This window comes from Hirundo rustica, chromosome 1 (genome assembly GCF_015227805.2).
Source record: "Hirundo rustica isolate bHirRus1 chromosome 1, bHirRus1.pri.v3, whole genome shotgun sequence".
In the NCBI taxonomy this organism is placed as follows: Eukaryota; Metazoa; Chordata; class Aves; order Passeriformes; family Hirundinidae; genus Hirundo; species Hirundo rustica.
Genome location: NC_053450.1, coordinates 100,550,315 through 100,575,979, shown reverse-complemented (window position 1 = coordinate 100,575,979; position 25,665 = coordinate 100,550,315). Strand labels below are relative to the sequence as shown.

At 44.5% G+C, this 25,665-nt stretch overlaps 1 protein-coding gene across 1 annotated transcript; it reads right to left on the bottom strand.

Annotated features, from left to right (window-relative positions):
- Positions 1-5,883: 5,883 nt before the first annotated feature.
- LOC131378558 (uncharacterized) lies at positions 5,884-11,299 on the bottom strand. Its single transcript, XM_058420700.1, has 2 exons — positions 6,562-11,299; positions 5,884-5,916 (listed from the first exon to the last, which is right to left on the bottom strand). Exon 1 carries the CDS (start codon positions 11,297-11,299, stop codon positions 9,653-9,655), a length of 1,647 nt encoding a protein of 548 aa, XP_058276683.1. The 3' UTR covers positions 5,884-5,916; positions 6,562-9,652.
- Between the last annotated feature and the right edge of the window lie 14,366 nt (positions 11,300-25,665).

Below are 25,665 nucleotides of genomic sequence, written 5' to 3'. Positions count from 1 at the left end.
TTACCCTTATTTGAATTCCAGCAATTTACAAACACAGTCTCCATACCTAAAATCACAACTAATCTCCTGTCAAGGGCTCTATTCCTTCTTGCCAAATTGGCCCTGTCCTCTGTCCTGTCCCTGTCCTCAATCTGCTTCAAAGGTGTTCATGCCTCAGCTCTCAGAGGCTAATCAATTCTTTCACTCAGCATGTGCTCCACTTCAAAAATACAGTTACAGTGAATACCGTCCTGGTAACCAAAACACACGTGTCACAGTGGGGAGAGGGCTTTTAAGGGTTTTCATACACCCCACTCACTTCATTTTTCTCGGCCTTTTCAGTTGCCCAAAAACGGAACCACAGGTCCAAACTCCTCAATCACTTAGTGCTGGTAGCAAGTCTCAACAAACTCTCTCACAATCGTTCTCACACTCAGGACACATTCACACAGCGTAAAAACCACAAATCAGGATTTGCCCCTATAATTGCTAGCCCCAGATTGCTAGCTCCTAAGCCCTCTACAGGACAACAAATGGCAAAATCGCCTTCTGCCAGCAACCACAGCCTGAGCCCTCCACAGCCTGATACAACAGTTTAACAGCTTTTTCTGCTGGCAACCAAGTACAACTGACCAGATACCAATCAAGCTTGCAAGCACACTACAGAGACACAAGTTGTGTGTGGGACGTTTCCCACGACTTACCAACAGCCTTTCCTGACCATGCGTACACCTTACAGGTCACCATTTAAAGTGTTTCAATTTTTTCTAAACATACCCTTTTGTCCAGAGTTTTGGTAGTCAGGAGTTCTTGTCTGCTGCTGAATGAACAGGCCAGGCAGAGGAGCCCACTCTTCCAGGAATATCCCAGGGGCACCCCGAGGGGCTCTTGCACCAAAGCTGGTTCCACAGCCGAGCAGAACCTTCTTCTACCTGGCTTGCCAACTGAGTCATTAAAAACCAATATAATCACGGACAAAGACCCTCTAACTACTTAAAGTTAGAAAGTGGTATGTTTATTCACCGTTGGGCGGCACGGGAGTCATCTCCGAAAGGCGTGGCCACGTTGAACAAGGTTCTTTGCCCTCTATTTATTTTCCAAGATATTACATACAATACATATGCATAACCCCAGCACCTGCCATCCCCATTTGGTATTAAAATGAGGCTATTAGTCCTTCACGCATGCACAATTCTTCTCTTGAATTGGATCGGTGGCCTCAAATTGGGTCAGTGGTCTCAAAGAATGAAGTCAGGAGAGTCTTCATCAGGTCTCTGTGACCCTCTGGTGCGATCCAAGGTCCCCTTCTTCATGTTTGATTGGCATAAAGTTCAGGTGCTGGCCATTGTTCTTACTGGTTTCAATCTGTTCTTATAACAGTTTGCTTACTCCACTTTTTTCTATAAACATACTCAAAATATAACAATTAGCTCTAGCTCAGACATCTAATAATCATTAACCTACCATTTACCAATCTAACTTACATCTTGATCCATATAAATTGCTTCTAACCCTTAGCTAAAATCTTAACTCTTTTAAATCATAATTCACTACACTGTTTCTAAATGCTATTACTTTTTTTTGCAGGTCTCTTGAATGACATTAACACCAATGAATCAATATCAATATTTGTTTTCTACATGATTTGGGTATGTGGGGAAGAACAGGAACAAACACTACAAATTCAAGGACAAATTTGAACTTTAAATTCACAAATTAAAATCTGGACTGCTGTTGTGGTTTCAGGCAGATTTTGGGAGAAACCCTCTCACGGGGCCCCCCTCCCCTCCCCCAATCGGTTTGGGAAAAGACTTCCTCAGAGAGAAGTGGAAAAAACCTGTTTGTTAAACAGGCAAAGCACTCTTAGCACAATACCTGATGACAAGAGCTTCGTGCCGCTTATGGAGGGATAACAAACTTGAAAGAAAATCTCCTCTTGAAGATAGTCACTGTGCTCCACTGCTCCGTCTCCGCTGGCGCTGGGAGAAAAGGAGATGTGCAGGGCTGGTCTTGGTGGGGTGGGTCTCCTGTGGAGGCCCCCAGTGCTTCCCCTAGGTCTTTAGTTTGGAGAGGTTGGAACAGTTCTGAGGAGAGGGCAAAAAAGAAAAAAAGGAAGGAAAAAAAAAAATAAGGAAAAGAAAAAAAAAAAAAAGGCAAAAATCTTCAGCTATTCTACAGCATCTAATTACACTAGCACTAAACTAACTAACTGCCGGGGAAAAAAACAACAGAGCTTCTTCCGTCTTGCAGTGTTCTAACTCCCCTGCTTTAAGGTCACTCTGAGGAGCAGAGTTTTCCTGGGGAAAAACATATGGCGCCTCCTTTCCTCTTTGCACCCAATAGACGATTGGGGGATACACAGTCACCCTAGGACAACTGCTCATCTGGAGTCTGAACTAAAGGGAAAGAAGCAAATACAGACAATTGAAGCTAGGACAGGTGACTGAAGAAGACTATAGAGATGAAGCACAATTGAATAAGGATGAGGTGAAGAAGGCCAAGGCTAAGCTCTAACTGAATCAGTTAAGGAATGCAAAGAAAAATGGGAAGGACTTCCACGGGAATGTTAACCACAAAAGGAAGAACAATGAAGGTGTACACCCCAATCCCCCTGCCGATAAACAATGCTGGAAAACTGGTAACAACAGATGAGAAGACTCTCTCTTCCCACACCTCCCAAGTGGATGGACAATAGGATGGGGACTGGGGGAGCAAAGTACCTCTCACTGTAAATAAAGATCAGCTTCATGACCATCTGAGGAACCTGAATGTTCCTCAATAAGTCTATGGGACTGTGGTGGTGTATCTTTTTCCCCCTAGACCTTGCTAAGCTTGGAAAAATGCTTGCTAGGCCTTGGCTTTGAACAGTACCTGGGCTGAGCTCTTCCTAAGCTTATCAGAAGCACTGTCTGCTCTCAGTAGCTTTCACTGTCTAATGAGATTCTGGGGTTTTTTAATCAACAGCCTTTGAAAACTTTTGCTTGAATAACAACTAAGTGGAATAACATTTTTGTTCCAAATCTTTCAAAGAAAATTTCTGACCTGAAGTGTGGCCAGGATGAAACATTGTTATGACTTCAGCCCACTGTCTTTCAGCCCTATAAACAGCATTCCAAAATGAGACGATTTGAGCTCTCCTGGACTGCAGCAGCTGTGACCAGCAAAGTCCCTCTGAAAGCTTCTCAGAGCCAGCAAACTAAAGTCTGTTGTACTTGGAGGATGGCCAAACAATAACTGATCCTGGGCTGATACTCCCATTCCTTGAGGGTCCACCCTTTGCCTGCTGAGAAGATGCAAAGACATCTGAAGTGATTATTTCACTGCCTTAAAGAGAAATTTTTAACAGGTACTTTGTAGAAACTCTTTGTCTGTATGCATATGAGTATGCATATGTGTCCTGGTTTTGGACAAATTTGGGAGAAAACTTCTGTATAGGGTCTTTCTAAGGAAGCAAACTTAAGTGGCCCCTCCCTCTAACTGGTCTGGTAAAAAAAAAAACCTCTTTGGAGAAAAGTGGAAAAACTATTTTACTAAACAAATGAAGTGCATACAAGTATAAAGAATGAATAATATGAAACAATAAAACTTCTCTTTCTGAAGTGAGATGGCAAATTGAGAAAGTCCTTGCTGTGGGTGTAGCTCGGCTCTCTCTCTTAGTGCTTCTCCTCAGTCTCAGTCCTTCCGGCACTGCTGGAAAATGCCGAGGTCCAGGCCCTGGTGGGCCGCAGGTGCAGCCCTTAGTGCTCTTCTGGGTTTTCAGTCTAGAGCAGGTTTAAAGGGTTCTAAGAAAAAGGAAAAAAAACAGTCCAGGGAACTTCTCTGCCCTAGCTAGCTGAAACTAACTAAAAGCAAAAAAAAAATATCTCTGTCCTGCAGTCTCTCCAAGCCTCCGCCGAACACGCCGTCCGCAGAAGAATGTGTAGGAGTCAGGCAGTTTTCTCAAAACAAACTCCGCACTTCTCCTTGCTCTTAGAACTAGTCTTAAAGGCACAGGACTCAATATACAGCACAAACAGAACAGACGATTGGGGATACAAGCATCATAAAGTTACCCTAGGACAATATGTTATATCAAATGTGGGGAAAATGCTGCTTTCCAAGATTCTTAAGTACTTTAGGTTTATAAGTTAGCCCTTAAGTAAATTACTGTTGTGATATAATAAACCCTATATGAGTCATTCACTAAATGGTTTAACTGAAGTTATAAGTTAAGTTAAATGCTCCTTAAGTGTTGTTAAGCTTAAGTTAAATGCTGTTACATTTAAGTACTGTTAAGTTTAAGTGCCGTTGCACCTTTAGGCTGCATTCCTTTTTATCCTTACCTTTTCTATTGTTTTGTCTTCTCTCCCCCCTCCCCCCATGCCTCCACATAGATAATATTTGGATTATTTTAGTTTAGATTAATTGACTATGGATTGTTGCTTGCTTTTCCTTGGTAAGCCTTAACCATCTAGTAAGTAATACAGTGAACCTTGTGTGCTGGCTTGAAGGCAAAACCAGCGAGAGACTCCAAGTCAGAAAAAAAAACAATTTAATAGGAGAGGAAAAAAAAAGTAAAATAAAATAAAACACATGCAATGGTACAAAAGATCACTGACAGAGTCAGAATACAACCTGAAACCGTGGTGGTGGCAGTCCAGATGAAGTGGTCTTGTTGAAGCAGTGTTCTTGCAGAAAGGTCTGGTAGCTCTTGTCCTCTGGGAATCCAGTGGGTAAGGCTGCCTGTGCTGTCCCAAGGCCCAGATTATATCCAGGTGGGAATGCTTGGCTCCTCCCCCTGGGCGGAGCATCTCACAATGGACTGATATCATTTTATCGGTTTTGCAATGGGTCCTTGATTGCCTATTAAACAGAGATAGCTCCTGGGGAGAGTTATCTATGAGTCATGCAGGACGGCATTGATGGGCCATTAACAGAAGATAGTCTGGAGGGAGGGGGCACGGGAAACAGTGGTGCACAACAACATTTCATGTAGATGGTGATAGAATACATCCTTTGGGCACATTTTACATTGTAACCTAGGACACCTTGCTAATGAACTTTGTCATGCTGTCACTTTTATATTAAATCTGTTTTTACTGATAATTTTGCCAATGACTCTTTATGAGACTTGAAACACTCATTCATGACGAGATGCATCCCAGAGGCCTGAGAGAATTGGCTGATGTAGTTGCCAAAGCACTCTCCATGATATTTGAAAAGTCATGCCAGTCAGGTGAAATCCCAGTTGATTAGAAAAGGGGAAACACTGTACCCATCTTTGAAAAGGGTAGAAAAGGTAACACTAGTAACTACTGACTTGTCTGCCTCTGTGCCTGGGAAGATCATGGAACAGATCCATGTAGAAGCCATGGTAATGCACATGGAGGACAGGCAGGTGATTTGAGACAAACAGAATGGCTTCACCAAGGAAAAGTCATGCCTCACCAACTTAGTGTCCCTCTCTGATGGAGGGACTACATCAGTAGACAAGGGAAGGGTTACAGATATCATCTATCTAGACTTCTATAAAGTCTTTGACAACTGCCACAACATCCTTCTCTCTAAACTGGAGAAAGATGGTTTGATGAATAGACTATTATACAAATAAGAAATTGCTTGGATGGTCACATCTAGAGATTAATGGGTCAATGGCTCAGAGTCCTAGTGGACATCAGTGGCAAGTGGTGTCCTTCAGTGGGTATTGGGACCTGTGTTATTTGATGTCTTTATTAATGACATAGACAAAGGGATCAAGAGCACCCTTAGCAAATTTGCAGATGACACCAAGATGAGTCGTGTGGGTACCATACCTGAAGGATAAGATGGCATCCAGAGGGACCTGGACAAGCTTGAGAAATTGGCCCATAGGAATCTCATGAGGTGTCACCGTAAAACACAAAGAAATCACACACAGACAAGAGATTTCTGCAGAGGTTCTTCTGATCCAGCTTCCAGCTGAAAGGGCAGAGAGAAGAGACCCCTTTGTTTATTCTTTTACTTTTATACATTTGTGGGTCTAGCAGAAGATTGGCTTTTTGGGGTTTCCACCCCTCAGCCTCAGTGGCCAGACGAATTGTCAGTTACAATTGTTTTCAGGTTAGAAATATGCAAACAAAGGACAAAGAATGAAAAACAAAGGATTTGTTTATATTACTTCTGTGGGAAAGGTAGAAAAACTGCTCTAATATTCTACAGTAACTGAAAGATCTGACTCCATTTATGAAAATCAAAAGGCTAATAAAGAAACTCAGAAAAACCAGGGTAACATCACACCCTTTTAACTTTAAAAAAAGAAAAAACAGAAAAAGAAAAATGAACAAATTTACAAAGGTAATATATACAAGTTCAATCACTGTCTGTGGAGGAATCATCAGAGTGATCACTCGAGGATTCATCCACTTGGTGGCTTTCAAGTTGATCACGGCTTCCACCTTGCCTGTCAGCTAAATTCTGCCTCTGTGGTCGCAGGTCAGGACGGACACACTTTGAAGGTAGCCAGCGTGTCCCAGTGTCTGTGGACGCACACGCATACCCTCACCCCATAGCGATTAGGTCATAGGGTCCTTCCCATTGCTTGGTGACTAAATTTCGGACCCGTACCTTCGCTCGAGGCTGTTGCTCACCGTCCAAAGCCTGCAACGAGAGATAATGGTTCAAAATGACAGGATTATTTGAGTTCTGCGGCACCGTAAGGTGATTGATTGTGTACAAAGCCTTTGCCAACCGACTGTTTGGGGTTTCCCCGTTTCTGCTTCTGAAGAACACGCTTGAGTGTACCATGATTGCGTTCTACAATCGCCTCTCCCGTCGGAGAATGAGGGATGCCAAAGTTATGTGACACACCCCATGACTGTAGGAACTGCCGTACCTGCTGCGAGGCATAAGCAGGACCATTGTCGGTTTTCACAGCAGAAGGTATGCCAAGAACGGCAAAGGCCTGCCTCCAGTGGGCAATGACATCACGGGCTTTCTCTCCTGTGTGAGCAGAAGCCCACATCGCAGAGGAGAACGTGTCCACCATGACATGCACATACTTGAGCCGGCCAAACTCGGTGACCTGGGTAACATCGGTCTGCCAAAGCTCCAAGGCTTTAAGGCCTCTGGGGTTAACCCCTGCCGGCAATGGCGCACCAAGGGCGTGACAGTCATCATATGACTAGACAATTTCACGAGCCTCAGTGGCCTTCAGCTGGAACTGCTTCTGCAGCGTATGCGCATTTTGGTGGAAAAACCCATGCGATGCCTTGGCCTGCGCGAGCACGTCAGGCTGAGGGGCTACCCACGCTGGGTTAGCCAACGTGTCAGCCCTTGTGTTACTTTCCGCTACAAATCCTGGCAAATTAGTGTGACTCCATACATGCAGGACATAGTATGGATGAACTCTGGCCTGAATTGCACACCACAGGGCCTTCAGTAAATTAAACAAGGAAGGGTTACTGACCTCCTTCAAAACTGAACAACTCAATCGCTGTGCGATGTCGGCAACATAGGCAGAGTCCGTGATCAAATTGAAAGGTTCCTGGGAAAATTTCTCAAATGCCATGACAGCAGCCTTTAGTTCAACCAGTTGGGCTGAGCCATCCTCATGGCCTTCCAAAACCTGCCACTCAGATCCATCCTGCCAGGTAACAATGGCTTTTCCTGTTTTCCCCAAACCGTCAGTGAAGACGGTGGGACCTTGCACTGGCTCTTGGCTACTTTTGGGTCGTAGAGAAAATTGAGTATTTTTGGCCACTTGCAATAGCTTGTGGCTAGGCAGATGATAAGTGATCTGCCCTGAAAAACCCTCGAGAGCACTTTGCAGCGAAACATTGTTCACATAGCTCCAATCAAATTCCTCCCTCTGAACCGGGAGTATGATCTTTGAGGGATCTGCACCCATCAATTGCAAACAGTGTTGCCGGCACTTGATTATCAAGCGCGCAATCAATTCAAACAGCGCTGTCGCCGTCTTATGCGGCTGATGAGGCAGGAAGACCCATTCCAAGACGTGCAGAGGATCAGTCCAATCATCATTCCATTGGCCAATGATACCTGTAGGATGTAAATCAGGAGTGGTGATGAACACAGTGACATCAATGGAAGGTTCAATGCGGTACACCTGGCGAGCCGAAACAGCTTGCTGAACCTCCTCCAGCACTTTTCATGCCTCAGGGGTCAATTCACGAGGTGACTTTAAATCAGTGTCCCCTTTCAACAATTCAAACAAGGGAGACAGTTGTGCTGTGGTCAGTCCCAAGTAAGGACGTAACCAAGTGATAACACCTACCAGCTTCTGAGCATCATTCAGTGTCTTCACCGATTGCACAAATTACACCTCTTGGTGACCGATTGTCCGTTCCAGAATTTTGACTCCCAAATATTTCCAGGGATGTTGTTATTGTACCTTTTCTGGAGCCACCTGCAGTCCATGTGAATGCAGAGCATTCAACAACTGAGGCTGTAGCCTCAGCAGCTCTTCCTGAGTGGACGTAGCCACCAAAATGTCGTCCATATAATGATAGACGTGAGCATCAGGAAACCGCTTGCGAACTCCAGACAAGGCACGGGCTACATACCATTGGCATAACATTGGCGAATTCCGCATTCCTTGAGGCAAAACTCTCCATTGATACCGCTGTGCGGGCTCGGCATTATTTATTGTTGGCACCGTGAAGGCAAATTTTGGTCTGTCATCGGGATGCAGAGGGATCGTAAAAAACCAATCCTTCAGATCCACAATGAGGACCGGCCAGTCCGCAGGAAGCATGGTAGGCGATGGCATGCAATGTCCCCATGCCTTCCATCACGGCATTGATCTTTCGGAGGTCTTGTAGCAACCTCCATTTCCCAGACTTCTTTTTGATACAAAAGACAGGAGTATTCCAGGGACTGGTAGATGGTTCCAAATGCCCCTGATCCAACTGCTCCTGTACAAGTTCACGAAGGGCGACTAGCTTGTCATGAGGGAGGGGCCACTGATTCTCCCAGATGGGTCTGTCCACCAGCCACCGTAAAGGAGGCGTGGGACACTCTGTGCCCTTCATCACAGTGGCCCCAATCAAAAATCCGTCCCCAGTTGCACCCCCCATGCGGCCAAAACATCCCTCCCCCAGAGGTTCTGAGGAATCTCAGTAACATGAGGCCAAATTATGGCCGTCTGTCCCTCTGGGTTCGTGATGGCCACGGGATTCTGGCTCACGTAGCATTGCTTCGTTCCTCCTAAGCCCGAGATCGATGTCTTTGCCAGGGTCAAAGGCCACTGCGGGGGCCAAGCGGCCAGGGAGAGAATGCTCATGTCAGCCCCCGTATCTAGGAGGCCACAAAGGTGAATCTCCAATGGCGTGGCACCAACCATGGACACAGTACACAGTGTCTCAGGACGGTCTTTGGTCAAGACAGCAGTCCAGCGCACCTGAGGCGGCCCAGTAGAGCCGAAGCCACCATCTCCTCGCGACCGGTCCTCGGTCCTGGAAACAGAAGACTTAAAAGGAACAAGTTGAGCAATTCATGTGCCTTTTGGGATAGTCCGGGGGGGTGGGTGTGGAGACCATTGCATGAATCTGCCCTGAAAAATCTGCATCAATCAGTCCCAGGTGCACTATGATGCCCTGAATGGTGGCACTGGACCTCCCCATCAGGAAAGCACTCATGCCATCACCCAAGGGACCAAAGGCATCCAGGGGAACCTTGTGTATTTTGTCCGAATCAATCACGACAGACTCGGCTGTGCAGACATCAACACCTGCTGAACCGCGGGTGCTGGCTGCAAGCCTGCTGAGCAGATCTCCATTGGTTCGGGCTGAGGCAGAGACATTTGTGTCTGCACGCGTCTCACCTTCGCGCTCTGCGTCGCGTTTCCCGAATTGCCCAACGGCTGACCATTCACATGCACTGTCGCCTTACACGCATTCGCAGCGTGATTTGGCCTTCCGCATCGTGCACAATAAAACAAGACAGCTGTAGGCTTCTGTGCCTTACCGCTCTGTTTCTTCCTGGCCCTAGCACCCCACTGCTGCTGTTGCACCCCCTGGGGAACGACCCAAGCAGGCTGCACAGCAGCAGCCACAGCCGGTTGCACGGCTGTTGGCACGGCTGGTTGGACCGCTGTAGTCAGCGTCGGTTGGACAATCGTAGCCCCAGCTGGCTGCACAGCTGTATGCACGGCAACCATCTGTTGGCTGGAAGGGGATATCTTTGCACAGGCCCCAACCATGTCCAACATGGATGGTTCCCCGGAGAGCGCCTCATTTATCCTCTTGCCAGCAGCATTACAGTTGCCCTGAGCAACGGACTGAATCATGAGCTTCCTTGCTGCCGGATCACTCACCTGCTTCTCAACCGCAGCAGTTAACCTCCCTGCAAAGTGCAGGAAGGGCTCATCAACTCCCTGGACGATAGTCGCAAAGGGCTGCTGTGGAGTAGCCAGCTGTAAGGTCTGAACCAGGGCTGCCATGCCTGTCTGATGGCCCTGCTCCTGGACCAAGGGCTCATAACCAGCCTGCCCTTCGGCCCTGGTATAATTTCCTGTTCCCATTAGCATATCAATATTAACCATACGCCTAGGATCTCCTGGACCCAGTGTCGTATTCCGTTCCACCGCTCTGACTGCCAACTGAGTCCATTTATTCTCAAAGAAGTCATATTCAACCGGTGGGAAAAGGGCCCGAGCCAAGCTCCGAATGTCAAAGGGCGTCAAAAGACTGGCATTAAAAGAACAGAGAACCTGCATCTCCTCGGCTGAGCCCAAACCATATTTCCCAACTGCATCACGCAGTTCTGACAAGGCCTGCCAAGCCAAGGGTTGATAGGTGTTATGAGTAGCACCCTGAAGGACAGGGAAGGCCTGAAGACCCTCAGATGAAGCAGCAGCACCTGCCTTATCCTGCCCTGTGGGCCCCACAGGGTCAGAGGCAGGCACTCGACTGGGAACCAGCTGAACATCAGACACGGCAGGTCCAGCACCAGCATCAGCATCTCCACTTAGTCCTTCAACCTTAGCCTTCACTTCCCCCCAAAAGCACCCGCGGTCTTTTGGGCGTACAGTCACCTGACAAGGGGGTAGCGTCCAGGCTGTGGACGAAAGGCCAACAGCGCGGGAATTTTTGCTCTTGTCAAAGACCGGCCGCATGTCGGCCGTGTCCCCGTTCGCGCTGAACTTAAACACCTCGGTGCCTGCAGCCGCCGCAACGCTAGCAGCAGGAAGCAGAGGCGGGGTCGGACCAGCCGCTGGCGCTGGCCCCGGCCCCGCCGCATCAGCTGCCAGAGACCGGTCCGACGGCTCTACGGTGAGCACGCATCCCTGCGCGGCTGAGAAGCCTGTGCCGCGTTCAGGAGGAGGCGGCGACCGCGCCTCCATCACTGGGGGTGCCGCGTCAGTCCCTGCTGGCAGCCCCTTAGAAGCAGCCGCAACAGAGCCTCTCCCCGCCCCGCGAGCACCGCCTGCAGCCCATGGGGCTGGCGTGGGAGGCGGAGTGTCCGGAACCCTCCCGAGAAGGGGTCCTGCGGGGGCCCGGGAGCTCGCGGCCCCTCCCATCCCGGAGCGGGGCGAAGCTGTCAGCCCGCGCAGGGAGGCGGTGCCCGCCGAGGGACTGACCGGGGCTCTGCCTTCGGCCGCATCCCCACCCCGGCGGCGCAGGGGCAGAGGCAGCCAATGCAGCCACCTCCGGGCTTGGCCCAGGCGGCAGAGCGGGGAACTCCACACCGCCCGACCCCATCGGATACGTAACGGTTGTGCGGCAGAACAGACAATGCACCGTGACCGAATCGCGGCTGAAAGACAGGGGGGCCCGCTTTTCCGGGGCGCCCTCACCCACCAACGCCAGAAAGGCTTGGAGAGGAGGCGGCCCCGCCCCGCTCCGGCGGCCCCGCCCCACTCCGGCGGCCCCGCTGCGCGGGGCTCGGCTGTACCGGCCCCAGGCTCGGCAGGGCTCTGCCCCCCCTCTGCCCGAGACCAGCGCCAGAACCCAAGGGGGAGGAAGGGGAAGAATCCACATCACAAAGCAGCTGAAATTCAGATTCCGGGTCTGACATAATGACCCCGCCCCCTCCCAGCTCTCCGTCCCGCTTCGGACTGGGGCTCTCAGCCTTCGAACTGTAAGGAGTCGACTTAAATACAGCTCTCTCAAATAATTTCAACTGCAATAAGAGTTCCGCAATGTCTTCATCATATTCTATATCAAGGAAGTCTTAACATACAGTCCCCCAGGAGGTACCACTCCCGTCGACTAAGCACAGACCCTGGCGTGGGAAAGAACCCATGCCGCCTGCCCCATGCAAATAGATCCTGTAGTCCCTCCTGGGATATCTGAGCATCCTTCCGCTCCAAGAGATCTCCCCAAAGTTCCAAAACTAAAGAATCCTCCATGATAAACACAAAACAGGGAAAAGGAGAAAGGAAAAACCTCACCAAACTGTTCACCCACACTCAGGGTCACCAGATGTCACCGTAAAACACAAAGAAATCACACATAGACAAGAGATTTCTGCAGAGGTTCTTCTGATCCAGCTTCCAGCTGAAAGGGCGGAGAGAAGAGACCCCTTTGTTTATTCTTTTACTTTTATACATTTGTGGGTCTAGCAGAAGATTGGCTTTTTGGGGTTTCCACCCCTCAGCCTCAGTGGCCAGACGAATTGTCAGTTACAATTGTTTTCAGGTTAGAAATATGCAAACAAAGGACAAAGAATGAAAAACAAAGGATTTGTTTATATTACTTCTGTGGGAAAGGTAGAAAAACTGCTCTAATATTCTACAGTAACTAAAAGATCTGACTCCATTTATGAAAATCAAAAGGCTAATAAAGAAACTCAGAAAAACCAGGGTAACAATGAGGTTTAACAAGACCAAACACAAGGTCCTGCATTTGGGTTGAGGTGACCCCCTGGTATCAATGCAGGCTGTGGGGTGAACAGATTGGGAGTAGCCCTGCCAAGAAGGGGGTGATGAGAGGCTGGTGGATGAGAGGCTGGACATGAACCAGTAAAGTGTGCTTGAAGCTGAGAAAGCCGAATGTGTCCTGGGCTGCATCAAATGAAATGTGGCCAACTGAGTGATTCTGCCCCTTTGCTCTGCTCTGGTGAGACCCACTTGGAATGCTGCATCCAGCTCTGGGGTCCCCAGCACAGGAAGGTCATCAATCTCTTGGAGTAAGTCCAGAGACACTAAGATCATTCATTAGAGGGATGGAACACTTCTCCTATGAGGAAAAGCTGAGAGAATTTGGTTTGTTCCACCTGAAGAAGAGAAGGCTTCAGGGTGACCTAATTGTGGCCTTCCAGTACCTGAAGGGACCCTGCAAGAAAGATGGAGAGGTGCTTTTTTCTAAGAGCGTGTAGTGACAGGATAAGGGAGAATGGCTTCAAACAGAAAGAGATTAGGGTTATATTAGATATTAGGAGAACATTCTTTACTGTGAGGTTGGTGAGGAATTGGAACAGGTTGCCTAGGGAAGTTGTGGATACCCCATCCTTGGAAATGTTCCAGACCAGGCTGGACAGAGCTTTGAACATCCTACTGTACTGAAAGGTCTCCCTCTCCATGGAAGGGGGATTGGCACTATGTGGTCTTTAAAGTTTCTTCCAACCCAAGCCATTCAACAATTCAATGTTTAAGAGCTAGCAAAAATTCACTGAAATATGCATTCTGCATAAGCCACAAAAACCCTATTTTTAAATTGTCGTTACCCAGAACAGGGGATTTCTGAAGCTCACTCAACCTTGATACACCAGAAGTAATTACTTTTTACAACTTTCAACATTTGGGGAAAATAAATCTTGTTATGCATGTGTGAATATGTGTTCTCATGTGTGTGAAAAACCTTGATCCTATGTAAATGTTCCATAAAATCTGATTGTTTCCAGCATACTGAATTGTCTTTCTTTTCTCTAAGACATAGTTGTCCCATTGGCATCTGTACAGATTACTGATCATTGACTATAAAGGTAAACATTTCAACTAGTACCATTGAAATTTCAAAGCAAATTCTTTTTTTTTAATACACCTGTAAACTCCTTTAACACTGATTCACTTTGCACATTATAGAAAGGGCAACGAAGAAGAAAACTGAGGTGAGAAAGATCTTGTTTATACTTATTTTCTAGCCAAGTGCAATACACATTTCCACAACTTGCTCACAGGAGAGCCCAGTCCAGACCTGCTTGTCCCTAGCACAGCAGCATTGACCCTTCCCATAGAGCGTCTTGGCATTGTGCAGCATTTCAAGAGAATAACCATCAGATGGCAGCAGCACACAAACCACTATTTCCAAAGCCTGGTACAGCTGAGTTTTAACTATGTCCTTCTGCAAATTTCATTTTTCAATGATATTTTGGCAGACAATAGGTAAATAAACCTTATTAGAATAATTATATTTGAAAGGAAATAATACACTCTAAAATGCACCAGATGCAGTAAAAGCTCCCACTCCTATTCAAGTGAGCTATGATATTTGTCAGTCCCCTGTTCCCTTTGAATTGAAGAGGATTTTCATGTCAATCATCTTACACAGTGTGACTAGGTGAAAATATATTTCAAAAATCTCTATGAAATGCAATTTCTATTATTAATTGTTCCCCACTGTGCTAGTGGATGCAGTATGGATTCAAAAAAATAATTGTCTATGCCCAGAATACAAGTCTACAAGGTGAACAAAATCTGGTTCCTCTGAAGTATTTTCTTCTGCTTGTCTAATCTACAGTTCTCACCTAGTCTGCAATGTTCTTCTCCTCATCACTTTGGGTACCACTGACATATGGAGGACTTCAGGTATACTTCTCTTTTTCTGAGGCTGATGCCAGACTCATTGCGAAAAAGAGGGGAAAGCCCTGCACTTCCCATGACTGCAGCCACCCTTGATGGGACACAAGGGAATGCATGTTGCACACAAGGACCTGAGAAAGGGCCAGAAGGCACATATGTCATGTGACAGCTACTGATATTTTACTTCATGTCCTTGTTCAGCCTGCACTTCTTTACATGGTTGTCATTGGTGTCTGCCTGTCGCAGTCATCATTAGCAGGAGACATACTTCCAGGGGCACACTGTGTTTCATGTCCTGCTGTACAGCCTCAGGTTCCTCATCCAGTGCCTGTCTGCCTGCAGAGCTCTGGGTGCCCATATTCCCTAAGAAGGACATTTGTCTAGGTGGTCTCCAGATTCTAGCCATAAACACTTCAGAGAACCAGGTCATGGAGCATTTAAAAAAAAAAAATTGCACTGGCTCAGTGCATAACAGAACTATGTAGCAAGTCTGTGTCTATCACCAGATAGTTCAGCTTGAGTCTTCCCCCTGAACAACTTTTGCACCAAATTTAAGGCAAGATTTTGGCTTAAGATTCAGTGTATATTATGGTTATGTCTGGCATGCTCATGGCACAGCACAGCCAGCAGCCAGAGCACTGCAGTGTGGCTTGCTGCCCAGGTTGCAAAAGCTGTGTGTGAAAAGCAGCATAAGAGGTCTCCAATGCGGTAGCTACTCTGCCACTGGCACCTGCATTGTATGCTAGCATATTCAAAGCTGTTGCATGTATTTATAGGTTAAAAACTAGCTACGTATTTCAGTCAGTGTCTCAGCAGCAGGTACAACCTTTCGATGAAGTGCCTGGTGTCATTTGTTTCTCATGGAGCTCCAGCTCCATTTTTGCTCCAGCTAGCCTGAGACAAGCGGCAGATAAAAGGAGCTTCTCAGGGTCCTAAAAATCTGGGAGGCTCCTGAGAACCTTTCCCTTAGCACAAGAGAGCAAGACCCCGGCAAAGGAAGGAGTCGGGGCTTGATCCGGGGGCAAAACCAAGGCTTTATTCAGTCTCTGTTCTGTGGTCCTGCCCCAGAGCGCAGCCCAAATCAAGAGATCTGACCTTGTATGGCTTGGGCTTTTATCCAGGGGAAGGGCTAAAGGAGGATACAATCCAACACCCAGTGAGGGATAAGGTGGGAGTGGAACAGGGTTGGAGGGACATTCAAGGAATGGGGAACTGTTACCCTGGTATTTCTGAGTTTTTTAAAGCCTTTTGAATTTTCATAAAATGGAGTCAGATATTTAGCTATAGTGTAATATTAGAAGCAGTTCTACCTTTTCCCCACATAAGTAACATAAACAAATCCTTTGTTTTTCATTCTGTGTCCTTTGTTTGCATATTTCTAACCTGAAAACAATTGTAACTGGCAGCTGGTTTGACCACTGAGGCTGAAGGGTGGAAACCCCAAAAAGCCAATCTTTGGCCAGACCCACAAATGTATAAAAAGTAAGAAATAAACAAAGGGGCTCTCCGCCTTGCTCTCCGCCTTGTTCTCAGCCTTGGCGCGGCCTTGTGCTCTCTGAGAGGAACTCTGCCCTGTGAAATTTCTTGTCTATGTGTGATTCCTTTGCGTATCCCAGTCACAGGGAACACAGAGGAAGGGATCTTCTCAGCCCTTGCCCCATCATTTGATGTCTTTTACCCGAACCCTCCAGAACCTGGGTGGAACAGCCGAACGATAGACAGGGCCTGCAGGAGGGGATTGGGAGGAATGTGGGAGGATGGGCAGGGAAAAGGGCAGGGACAAACCTCGGGATATTACATTTTCCAGGAGACCAGGGGAGTGCAGAACAAACCATTATAAAACCCAGTATAAAAATGGAATACAATATGAAACCAAATAACACACAGCAACAGCCTGGGATTGGTGGTTGGATTGGTTTGCTCTCTTTCACTCTTTTGCATTAAAGCTTTTCTTGAGCTAGTGTGTAGAAGCCTTAGAGAAGAACTGAACTAGCTAATAACAAGATGAAATGCTACTCAAAAATGAAAAATGAAAAAAATATCATGTTTGTTTCCCTTCCTCCCTACCCAAATCATAGATTAATATGGGGAAGAGAAACACATTCTCCACCATGTACATCACCCAAAAGGATGTTATTCCCACCACTAGTGAACCATCCTATGCCTCTCTAGAGAGGGCAAGATCTGCTGTCTGTAGGCATTGGTGAAAGAGGTCCACCATCTAGAAGGTCAGTCCCTTGCCTCTTTCAAGTATATTCCCACTACAATTTGGTCTACAACTCTGGAAAATCTGTTAACACATGGGCTGGAGTTACAGAAAGAGGTCACATTACATATGGTAATACAGACCAACACTGTGAATCTTCCACACTGCAGCTGCAAACTGCCAGGTTCAGGAGCAAGGCGTCTGCCTATTCTGCAAATCAGAGCTTCCCATGACATCCTGCCTGTCCTACACAAGAAAACATAGCCCTAGGTATGGTAAAAGTATATGTCTTGGTTTTGAAAGACAGTTGTCTGCCAAGGAAAGCTAGAGCCTCCCTTGGAATGGAGAATGTAAACCCCTTTCCCTCCAAATTATAATAATTTTGCAATTAAGTGTTCTCAGGTAAAGATAGGGGTATACGACTAACAGTTCTTTCCTAGGAAAATTTTAAAAAAAGAAAATACAAATGTAGTAGTACAAAGAAAAACCCAAGCAAGGAAGCAATGAAAAATCCTGGAAAAAACCCTGTCAGAGTCAGGGATACAACCTGGCACCCTGTTGGTCAGGGTGTGGGAAGCAGTCCAAGGAAGTCCTCCTGAAGTAACAGATGTGGTTCTGTGGAGTAGAGATGGTCCTGTAGAAAGTCCAGTGGTGACGAGATGGGTCCAGTCTTCCTCTGGGAATCCAGTGGAAAAACTGGATACCTTGTGTCCTTCACTCACAGTTTTTATACAGCTAGGAACAGTTGGCTCCTCCCTCACTGGGTGCAGCATCTCACAATGGGATGATGAAATGTGTCATGTCATTGGTGGGCCCTAATGGCCCATTATCAGAAGATGTCCCCCTGGAGAATGGAGGGGTGGTGAAAGAGATAAGAAACACTGCCCCACCTGGTTTTAATGGCTGGGCCATTATTAGAAGGCATCTGCCCCCCTCCCCCCTGGAGTTACAAGGAAAACACATCTCCCAAAAAACAGCTTTCAACAGATGAAACAGAATACACATTTTTAGGTTACATAATCCAAGACAGTAAAAATAAGTGTTGGAGGTTTTTTCCTGGTTTTATTCTTTCTCTCAGGGAATTTTCTCCCATTTGTTGCCTAAGAAAGAACTAACATTTAAGAGACCCAAGATGTGGATGGGAGGAGGAGGGGGAAGGGTACAGTTTGCTACCATCTTTTAAGTGGGCAGGTTTCTCTTGGTAAGTGCAGAGATACCATGAGATTTTGGCTGGAGGGTGAGGGGCTGGGCTTGGCCCTCATTCACTCTCTCACTCTCGGGATCAGGGGAGATGCCTTTCCCTTTTCTTTAATATAAATTTAACACTAAAAGTCACTGTGCTATACATGAAGAAAAAGAGTGTTATGTTGGCACTACAACAAATACAAAACAGCTGTTCACTTCTTAATTTTGAAACGAGAGACAGGCACATGGAAAATCCTGTACTCTTTAAAACATAAGAAATATACATATTTTTCTTCTTGTACTTTTGAAGACATTGCTCCTTCAACTACAGGCAGAATTTACAATGGATAATGGATAATAAATAGAATTCACATTCTTGGTATTCATTCAATTAAAAGAAATACCTGTTGAATTCTGTGAGTATTGCAATGGTGCCAAACCATCAGAGGACCTTGAATGTAGGAAGACTGAAGATATGATAATTGAAAAAAATTGCTACTTGATAAGTCACAGGAGCTAATGAGTTTATCTCAGCACATAGGGAAGCTGGGACATTACCAGCTGCTGCAAAAACAGTAGGCATGTGATCCCTAGAACCACTAGTTGGGACAAGATATATCACAAGATACTATGTCACAGTGAGCCAGATGGTGGTGGTTACTTGCCTGATTGATTACCTCTTGGGCTACCAAGGGCTCTTCCAGCAAGCTTATGAGTTTCTATTGGCACTGGAGTGCCTGGGAGCAATGTGTCCACTTGGGTCAGCACTGTACAGGAATTGGTGCCTTTCCTGTACATGGCCACCCAGCAGATCGAGAGGTAAGTAAGCAAGGAACAAGAGGGAGTGCGTGACTACAACACACACACAAATAACACTGACTTCCCATGCCCCCCTGATAGGAGCTGCTGTTAATGAATTTTCAGCCACACACTGAGTTAATGGGGTGAGCGACACTGAAACATCCTTCAGTTATACTTAGTACTTTACAAAGGTAAGCAGCAGCAGGGATGGAAAGGGGAGAACAAGGAGAGAGAGGATGTAGAAGGGGAGAACAGCTCTATTTTTCAGGTGCTGAATGCAAAACCTCTGCAACAGTTGAGTTTACATGCAAGCCTGCACCTCATCAGGGCAAAGATACAGTGAGTGGAGTATTTCTTCCCTGCATATAACATCTAGCCCCATACCCTGCCCAGCCACCTTTCTTAACTGTGAGCTTTAGTGCATTAACAGCCAGTAAGTAAGGACAATAACTGTAGCTCCTGCTGAGAGTTAACTCTGCCCATCATGCATTTGCTGGGTCCTAATACAGGACAGTGAATAAACCTTCATTACAGAACAATGGAGTTAGCTGACAGAGCCTACAGATTTGAATAAACAACAAATAAGCAACATCTGCTCCAGCATATGTGTATGGTTAAAAAAAAAAAAAAAAGTCACAAAATAAAGAATTTGTAAATGCCAAAAGCAACACTAAACTGCCAGTGCTACTGTAGAGTGAATTTTTAATTGCACATGCATACTGGCAGGCTGTGAGTATTAGTCTCACATATGTGTGGTTGCTGCCAACCTGGGAGTATAGATGAATTTAATTAAATAAGGATTATCCCTTCTCCCCAGTACAATTACTTATTTATAACAATGATAAAATTGCCTAATAAAAAAAAAAAAAAAAAAAGTCATATTTTTTAAAAACAGAGCTACTAAATACTCTGCTTTTCCTGTAAGTAATTGAAGGGTGTTTGAAGGTTTGAGTGTCTTTTAAAATTAAGTCTCGGCATTCCGCCAAGAAAGAGGGGGGAAAAGCCTTATCATAAAATCTACTGCAGTTAAACAGCCAGACTCTACATTATGGAGAAGTATAAAGAAGACACACTGCAGTCAGGGAATTGGCTTTTGTGGGGAATGTAGAAAATTAAGCAATTGTACTAAAATTGAGGCCAGGCTGCAAAGCCAACGAATAATACCACTGGGACAAGTACTTCTAAGAGTCTTCTCTAATATGCTTCATCTAGGCAAAGCAGTCTGATCCTGTCTATCTCTATTTCTTCTCATGTTGGGCACTTCACATTCACTCAGGTAAGCTCTCATTTCAGCATGGTCATGTCAGGCTCTCACACCTTCATCATTACTCACACCCTTTCCAAGAGAGCCCACAGGCAAATGAGAGTAAACCCTTATGGTATCAGGCACTGCATGAGACTTGAAAAATAGGCAGCCTGTCCCCTAGAGGATTTGAAGGCCAAATAGAAATTCAGGCATATTCTTGTGGAGCTGAGATTTTCTTTGTGTAGGCTCCTTATGGACTCTACTTCCCACTTGTCCCTATTTTGAGGACCTCTCTTACGGGTCTGAGCCACATCCTGCTGAATTTAATAGGAACTTTCTCAAAAGCTAGATATTATTCACTAACAATAATACATTCACAACTGAAATTTTTTAGACTACTTCCATGATGCCCAGCAAGTTGAAGCAGAAAGACTTCTGAGTATGGAGTGATATGCTATCAAATAGCAGTGAGAAACAGACAAAGAATATGGGAAAAAAAAAAAAAAACCTGTTTAAAAAGCTGGAAATCTCTACGTTTAATTTGGGCAAAACATCAAAGACTCTAAAACAAAAGAGAGAAGAGAGAGGAAAAAATTATGTTGTTTTAAAAAAAGTTGTAATAGTAATATGGTTCTACAAAGGCATAAATCTTACCTAAGTTCAATTTACTTGTACAATTTTGGTTGATCACTTGACTGGATGACAGTGTTACCTGAATTGAAAAGAAAAAATTGCAGTCTGTCATGAAATTACTACTAATCATGTGCTTTTTCATATATCTTGAAAGAGTATTCAGGATATAGTTATTTTTTTACCCCTTGTGATTACTATACCTATGCTACCTGTTAAATCCTTAAATTAAATAGCACAGTCATCTTTTAGAGATGTGAGGCATTAATTTTGAAGAATTAAGGATTTTTAGGAAAGTTAAGATAATAAGTTAATGAATTAGCTGAAGTAGATAGGTAAGCTTTGTTTGCAGTTAATAGAAGCCAGATCTTAGATAAGCTATCCCGGATTTATTAACTCATTGCTTGTCAGTTTTATGTTGGTGTAGCTGTGCTTGTAACAAAAAACAAAATATGGTAAATTGGACATAAGATAGCTGCAGATTCCTGCTTAAAGAACCTATTCAACATAGGAATCTATAAGTTCTACCAAGGATTCATTTGTCACATATGCATTGAAAAGGTAGAAAGGTCAGGACAAGGAAGACTCATCTTACTTCCTCATTTCTGGTGACCCCTCCCCAGAATAGACCCCTGACTCATTTTAGGAAACAAAGTACACATGCTTAATAGCCTTTTTGCCAATTAGCATACAAAGCGGGGAATGGGAGGTGACAGGGGTATGAATATGCATTTGTATTTTGGGTATTCAACACTTTTGTAAATAAAAGGCTTTGTAATTACCTGTGAATTTCACAGTGCATATCAGGGAGCTATCCCGCATGCTGCCCAGCCGTAATAAACATACACTTTCTAACTTTAAACTGTTAGAGAGTTTTTGTCCGTCACAGTTAGGTATCGACACTAGATCAATACCCATATTTCTTTAATAAGTCAGATGGACAAAGAATGCAAAAAGCTTTTTTGTGTGTATTGTTACATTTTGATTTTTTTTACCCATTGGGCTATGTCCACATTCTTGTTTTTCTAATTTATCACTGAAGGTTTATCCAAATGGTGTTTTTCATTCCACCAGTCCTGAGGAATTGCTATTATTTCTGCAGATACTTCTATGAGCAAAACTACTGGTATAGGTTCACATCTTTGTTCATGAACATCAAGACATTCATCAGAAAACAAAACCAAAGTAACCTCATGTAACTCATGTAACAAATCTGAATAGCAATGACTTTACATTGATGGTTGATTCAACCCGATTGATGAAAGCACATGTTGAGAAACTGGACACATACAAAAAGACAAAAGATGTGGCAAGAGCAACTGAATTCCATAGGTATGCAAACCTGTATACAGATAAACTTCACACGACCACCAACAACCCCCCAGGAAAACAGCAAATATGTTTACAGATAATTTGAAAACACAAATAAATACTTCAGAACTGAATAATTAATTATTCTATTCCATCACCTTTCCCGAGCTTTAGCATTAAGCAAGAAAACCCTGCACATTTTGATAAAAACATTGGCCCCGCTGAAGTCAGTAGGACACTGTCTTCAACATCCTCATGATTTTACTCCTGCAAACACAGCTGACACTCTAGCCAAAGGCACCTGTGCATGCCCAGCACCAGTGGATACCTGAAGTATTTTTAGATACTGTTGTGGGTTTGGTTTTCCCAGTGAATTTTCTCTCATTTGTTACCTGAAAAAGAGGCCTCCGAAAAGACAAAGAAAGGGCAGTTGAAGCTGGAGCAGGGTGGTGCATGGGGAATGAATGATGGGCAATTAAAATACAAAACAACAGTCCAATGACCCTTGCATTCCACTGAAAAGCTTCCAGGGAGGGAGGTCCTGTTTTGGACACTGGCTTGATGAGGGGAGAAGCAGTGTGGGTTTGGTAGTTTCTTAGCTGGGAGTGGTTCAGTCTTTGCCTGGCTTGGAGGGGAGACAGTTGTGGTCATAATTATACCAAAGAGAAAATTGCTTGACAGGCAGAAAAAGGCTGTTACCAGGCTTTTCTGGCTTCTTTTTTTGTTGTTGTTGCTGTTGTTGTTTGCCTGTCTTGTTTTGCATATATACGTGTGAGTGTATATATTTATTCTATCAAAGAACTAGTAAAGAAGACCTTTTCTCATATATTTGCCTGAAAGCCCCGTAATTTCAAAGATATAGCAATTTGGAGGCAGAGGATCGTTTTTTCTATTCCAGGAAGGTTCCCATCTTCCTTGGCAGAGACTTGTCTTTTAACCTAGGACAGATATCTGTGTAAAAACTTGGGTTACTTTATTATTTGTGTATGCTCCACAAAAGTAATATAATATAGCCCGCCTTTGTCCCTTGCTAGTTACTAGCTCTTTCACTTTAAATTTATATCCCATTTAAAAAACTCTAAAATCTAACAGTCCTTCTCTAAACACTGAATAGGAAGGGTCTCTAGAAAGTAATGACCTTCCTGCTTTGGCGACTGAACAGTCATTTCCCCAATACCACCATCACTGACAAAAAAATCAGGATCTGAACTCACATTACCCCAAATGATAGTGAAACATGAGATTGGAAACTAGAGGATATTAATCATAGAAATTAGAAGATGTTTATTAATAATGGGTATCAGATGATGTGTATTGCTTGCTGCTCTTTGTACTGTATCAGTTGCCTAAGGAGGGAAGAGACAGGACTATGTGCAAGAACAATAAGGAGTAATGCAAGGATGTCTGACAAGGGGAAGGATGTTTACCAAAACAGGAGACAAGAATACAAGATTACCAGAGACACTGAGATAACGAGGCTCCTCAGGACCAGATAAGGCCGATTTCATAGCTTGGACTATGACCAGAGGATCAGTGAGCATGTGCAAGGCAGCAGGGTCAGAAATTCACCTCAAGAGGAAGACAACCTTACTTCATCCTTTAGGACCCCCAAGACCCCCACCAGAGACAACTGTGCAGGCGCATAGGACTGATAAGACAATTAGCATATGAAGCAGAGAGAGGGGGAGCCAAGGGATGAATATACATAAGTGCATTTTGAAACTTGATGCATATGTAATATTGTAGATGTTAAAGAAAATATGAATGAGGGAAGGGTATGCATGCCTTTGGGAGTTATCCCACATCGCATCTAGTGCTGAGCAAATCACCTAATTTAAAACTCTCTTTGTCTCTGAGTTTTAGAGTCTTTCCGTGTGTCAGTAGTGTAACATCTGGTCCAACAGCATGGCCTTTGATCCTTTCATAGACTCCTCAAATAACTTATTTTCTAACACATGATTTACTACTGGTTCAGATCATGTGGTGATAGATCATGTGATGCAGATCATGGGGTAGAGGCCATGCTGCCACCAGAGTTAGGATGAATGATCCTGTTTGAGTACAGAATAGCTGTAGAGCTACTATCTTCAGTCACCTATACTTAATCTCATAAGGATCTGAGAGATGGCGTATCATCATCTGAGTCTGACAAATAAGTCATCAAGCAGAAGCACAGCTTTAGTGTTGCTTGGAAGAGTAGAGAGGTCTGCTTAAAGCATCAGACTGGGACCCTACAAACTCAAAGCTGTGCATGTGAGGTATACCCTTTTCAGGTGCACTCATTGAGTCTCCTTGGCAAGCTAAGTATATTTTACAGCCCCATGATTTAGCAAGTCATGTCATCAGACTATCATGTCTAGAATAGTGCCAGAGATGATGGGAATAGAGAGGGAAAATATATTGTTCAGCTAAATTCTGGACATTTTCTTTTTGTAGTCTTCTCTTTAAAACAGTCTCAGAGCATTTCCAAGCTTTGGTCAAAGTAATCAATTCATAAAGGTTACAATACACTAATAATCTTGTTTGAACAGCCTCAGAGAAATGTCTCTAAGAAAAAGATACAATTTAGCAGAAGTAATCCAAGAAAATATTTTTGCCAAAAAGTATATGTAAGGTCAGATTTTTTTACTCTAGACCCATTTGACTTTTTCATAATATCAGTGAGTATATCATGTCATGGTGCTGCATAAACTCCTTCAGAAAAAAAATTCAGAGAGGAGGGGATCTATTAGACACAAGTAACACATTAACATTGATGTTGTGTGTGTTCTGCATGCAGTCTGCATGCAGTCTGGAAACCCTTTATAGGACCTGACATTATTTTCCACTTCAATTGTGTGATCATAGGTCTGAGTTTTGCAACATCCGCAGGCAAGCATCACTGCTGCCAGTGTCCTGTGCTTTGATCTGTTGGGTATTGACATGGGTCAGCAAAGAGGAGAGGGAACTGACTACACGGTCAAATACTTCCAGCTGTCAAAAATGTTCGTAAGTTTGGCAGAATGGGAGGCAACATGGTTATTAAAACTCGTAATTTTAAATAATCAGGTACAATGATTATTCAAACTTCTTATTACCACGATGCATACTAATTACTTCATTCAAAAATGGCTCCATTTTTCCATTTGCTTCCAAAGGACCAGTTCAGATTACAAAGAGACATCAGCATATAGTTCTTTATACTAGAAAAGCAATATTAAATTCCTTAGGTCAAGTGCAGCTAAATACTGCTCTCTGTGAAAAAAGGTTACAGAATCCAGCCTGAAATTCCCCAGCTGACTTGGCCAGACTTGGATGCCATATTTCAGGACATAATAAAAATCATGTGAAGAAAGTTATTTAAGTCTGACCTCAAAAATTTACAGCTACCAGCTGTCCAGGATAGCTGTAAAATGTATGTAGTCAGTAACTGATGAGAATTCCCAAAAAAACCCATGTTCTCATTTTCATAGGAGTACAAAACAAAACAATTATCCTCCAGAAACTCGTAGCTGATGTTGCATAGAAGTTTCCAAATTTTTTTTTTCATTGTACTAATAACCTCTTGTAATTTCTGGGGCAATTTTTACATGATACAAGATAGATAGA

Coding starts and splice junctions, on each gene's coding strand:
- LOC131378558 (XM_058420700.1), bottom strand. CDS start 11,299: ATGGAGGCGCGGTCGCCGCCTCCTCCTGAACGCGGCACAGGCTTCTCA.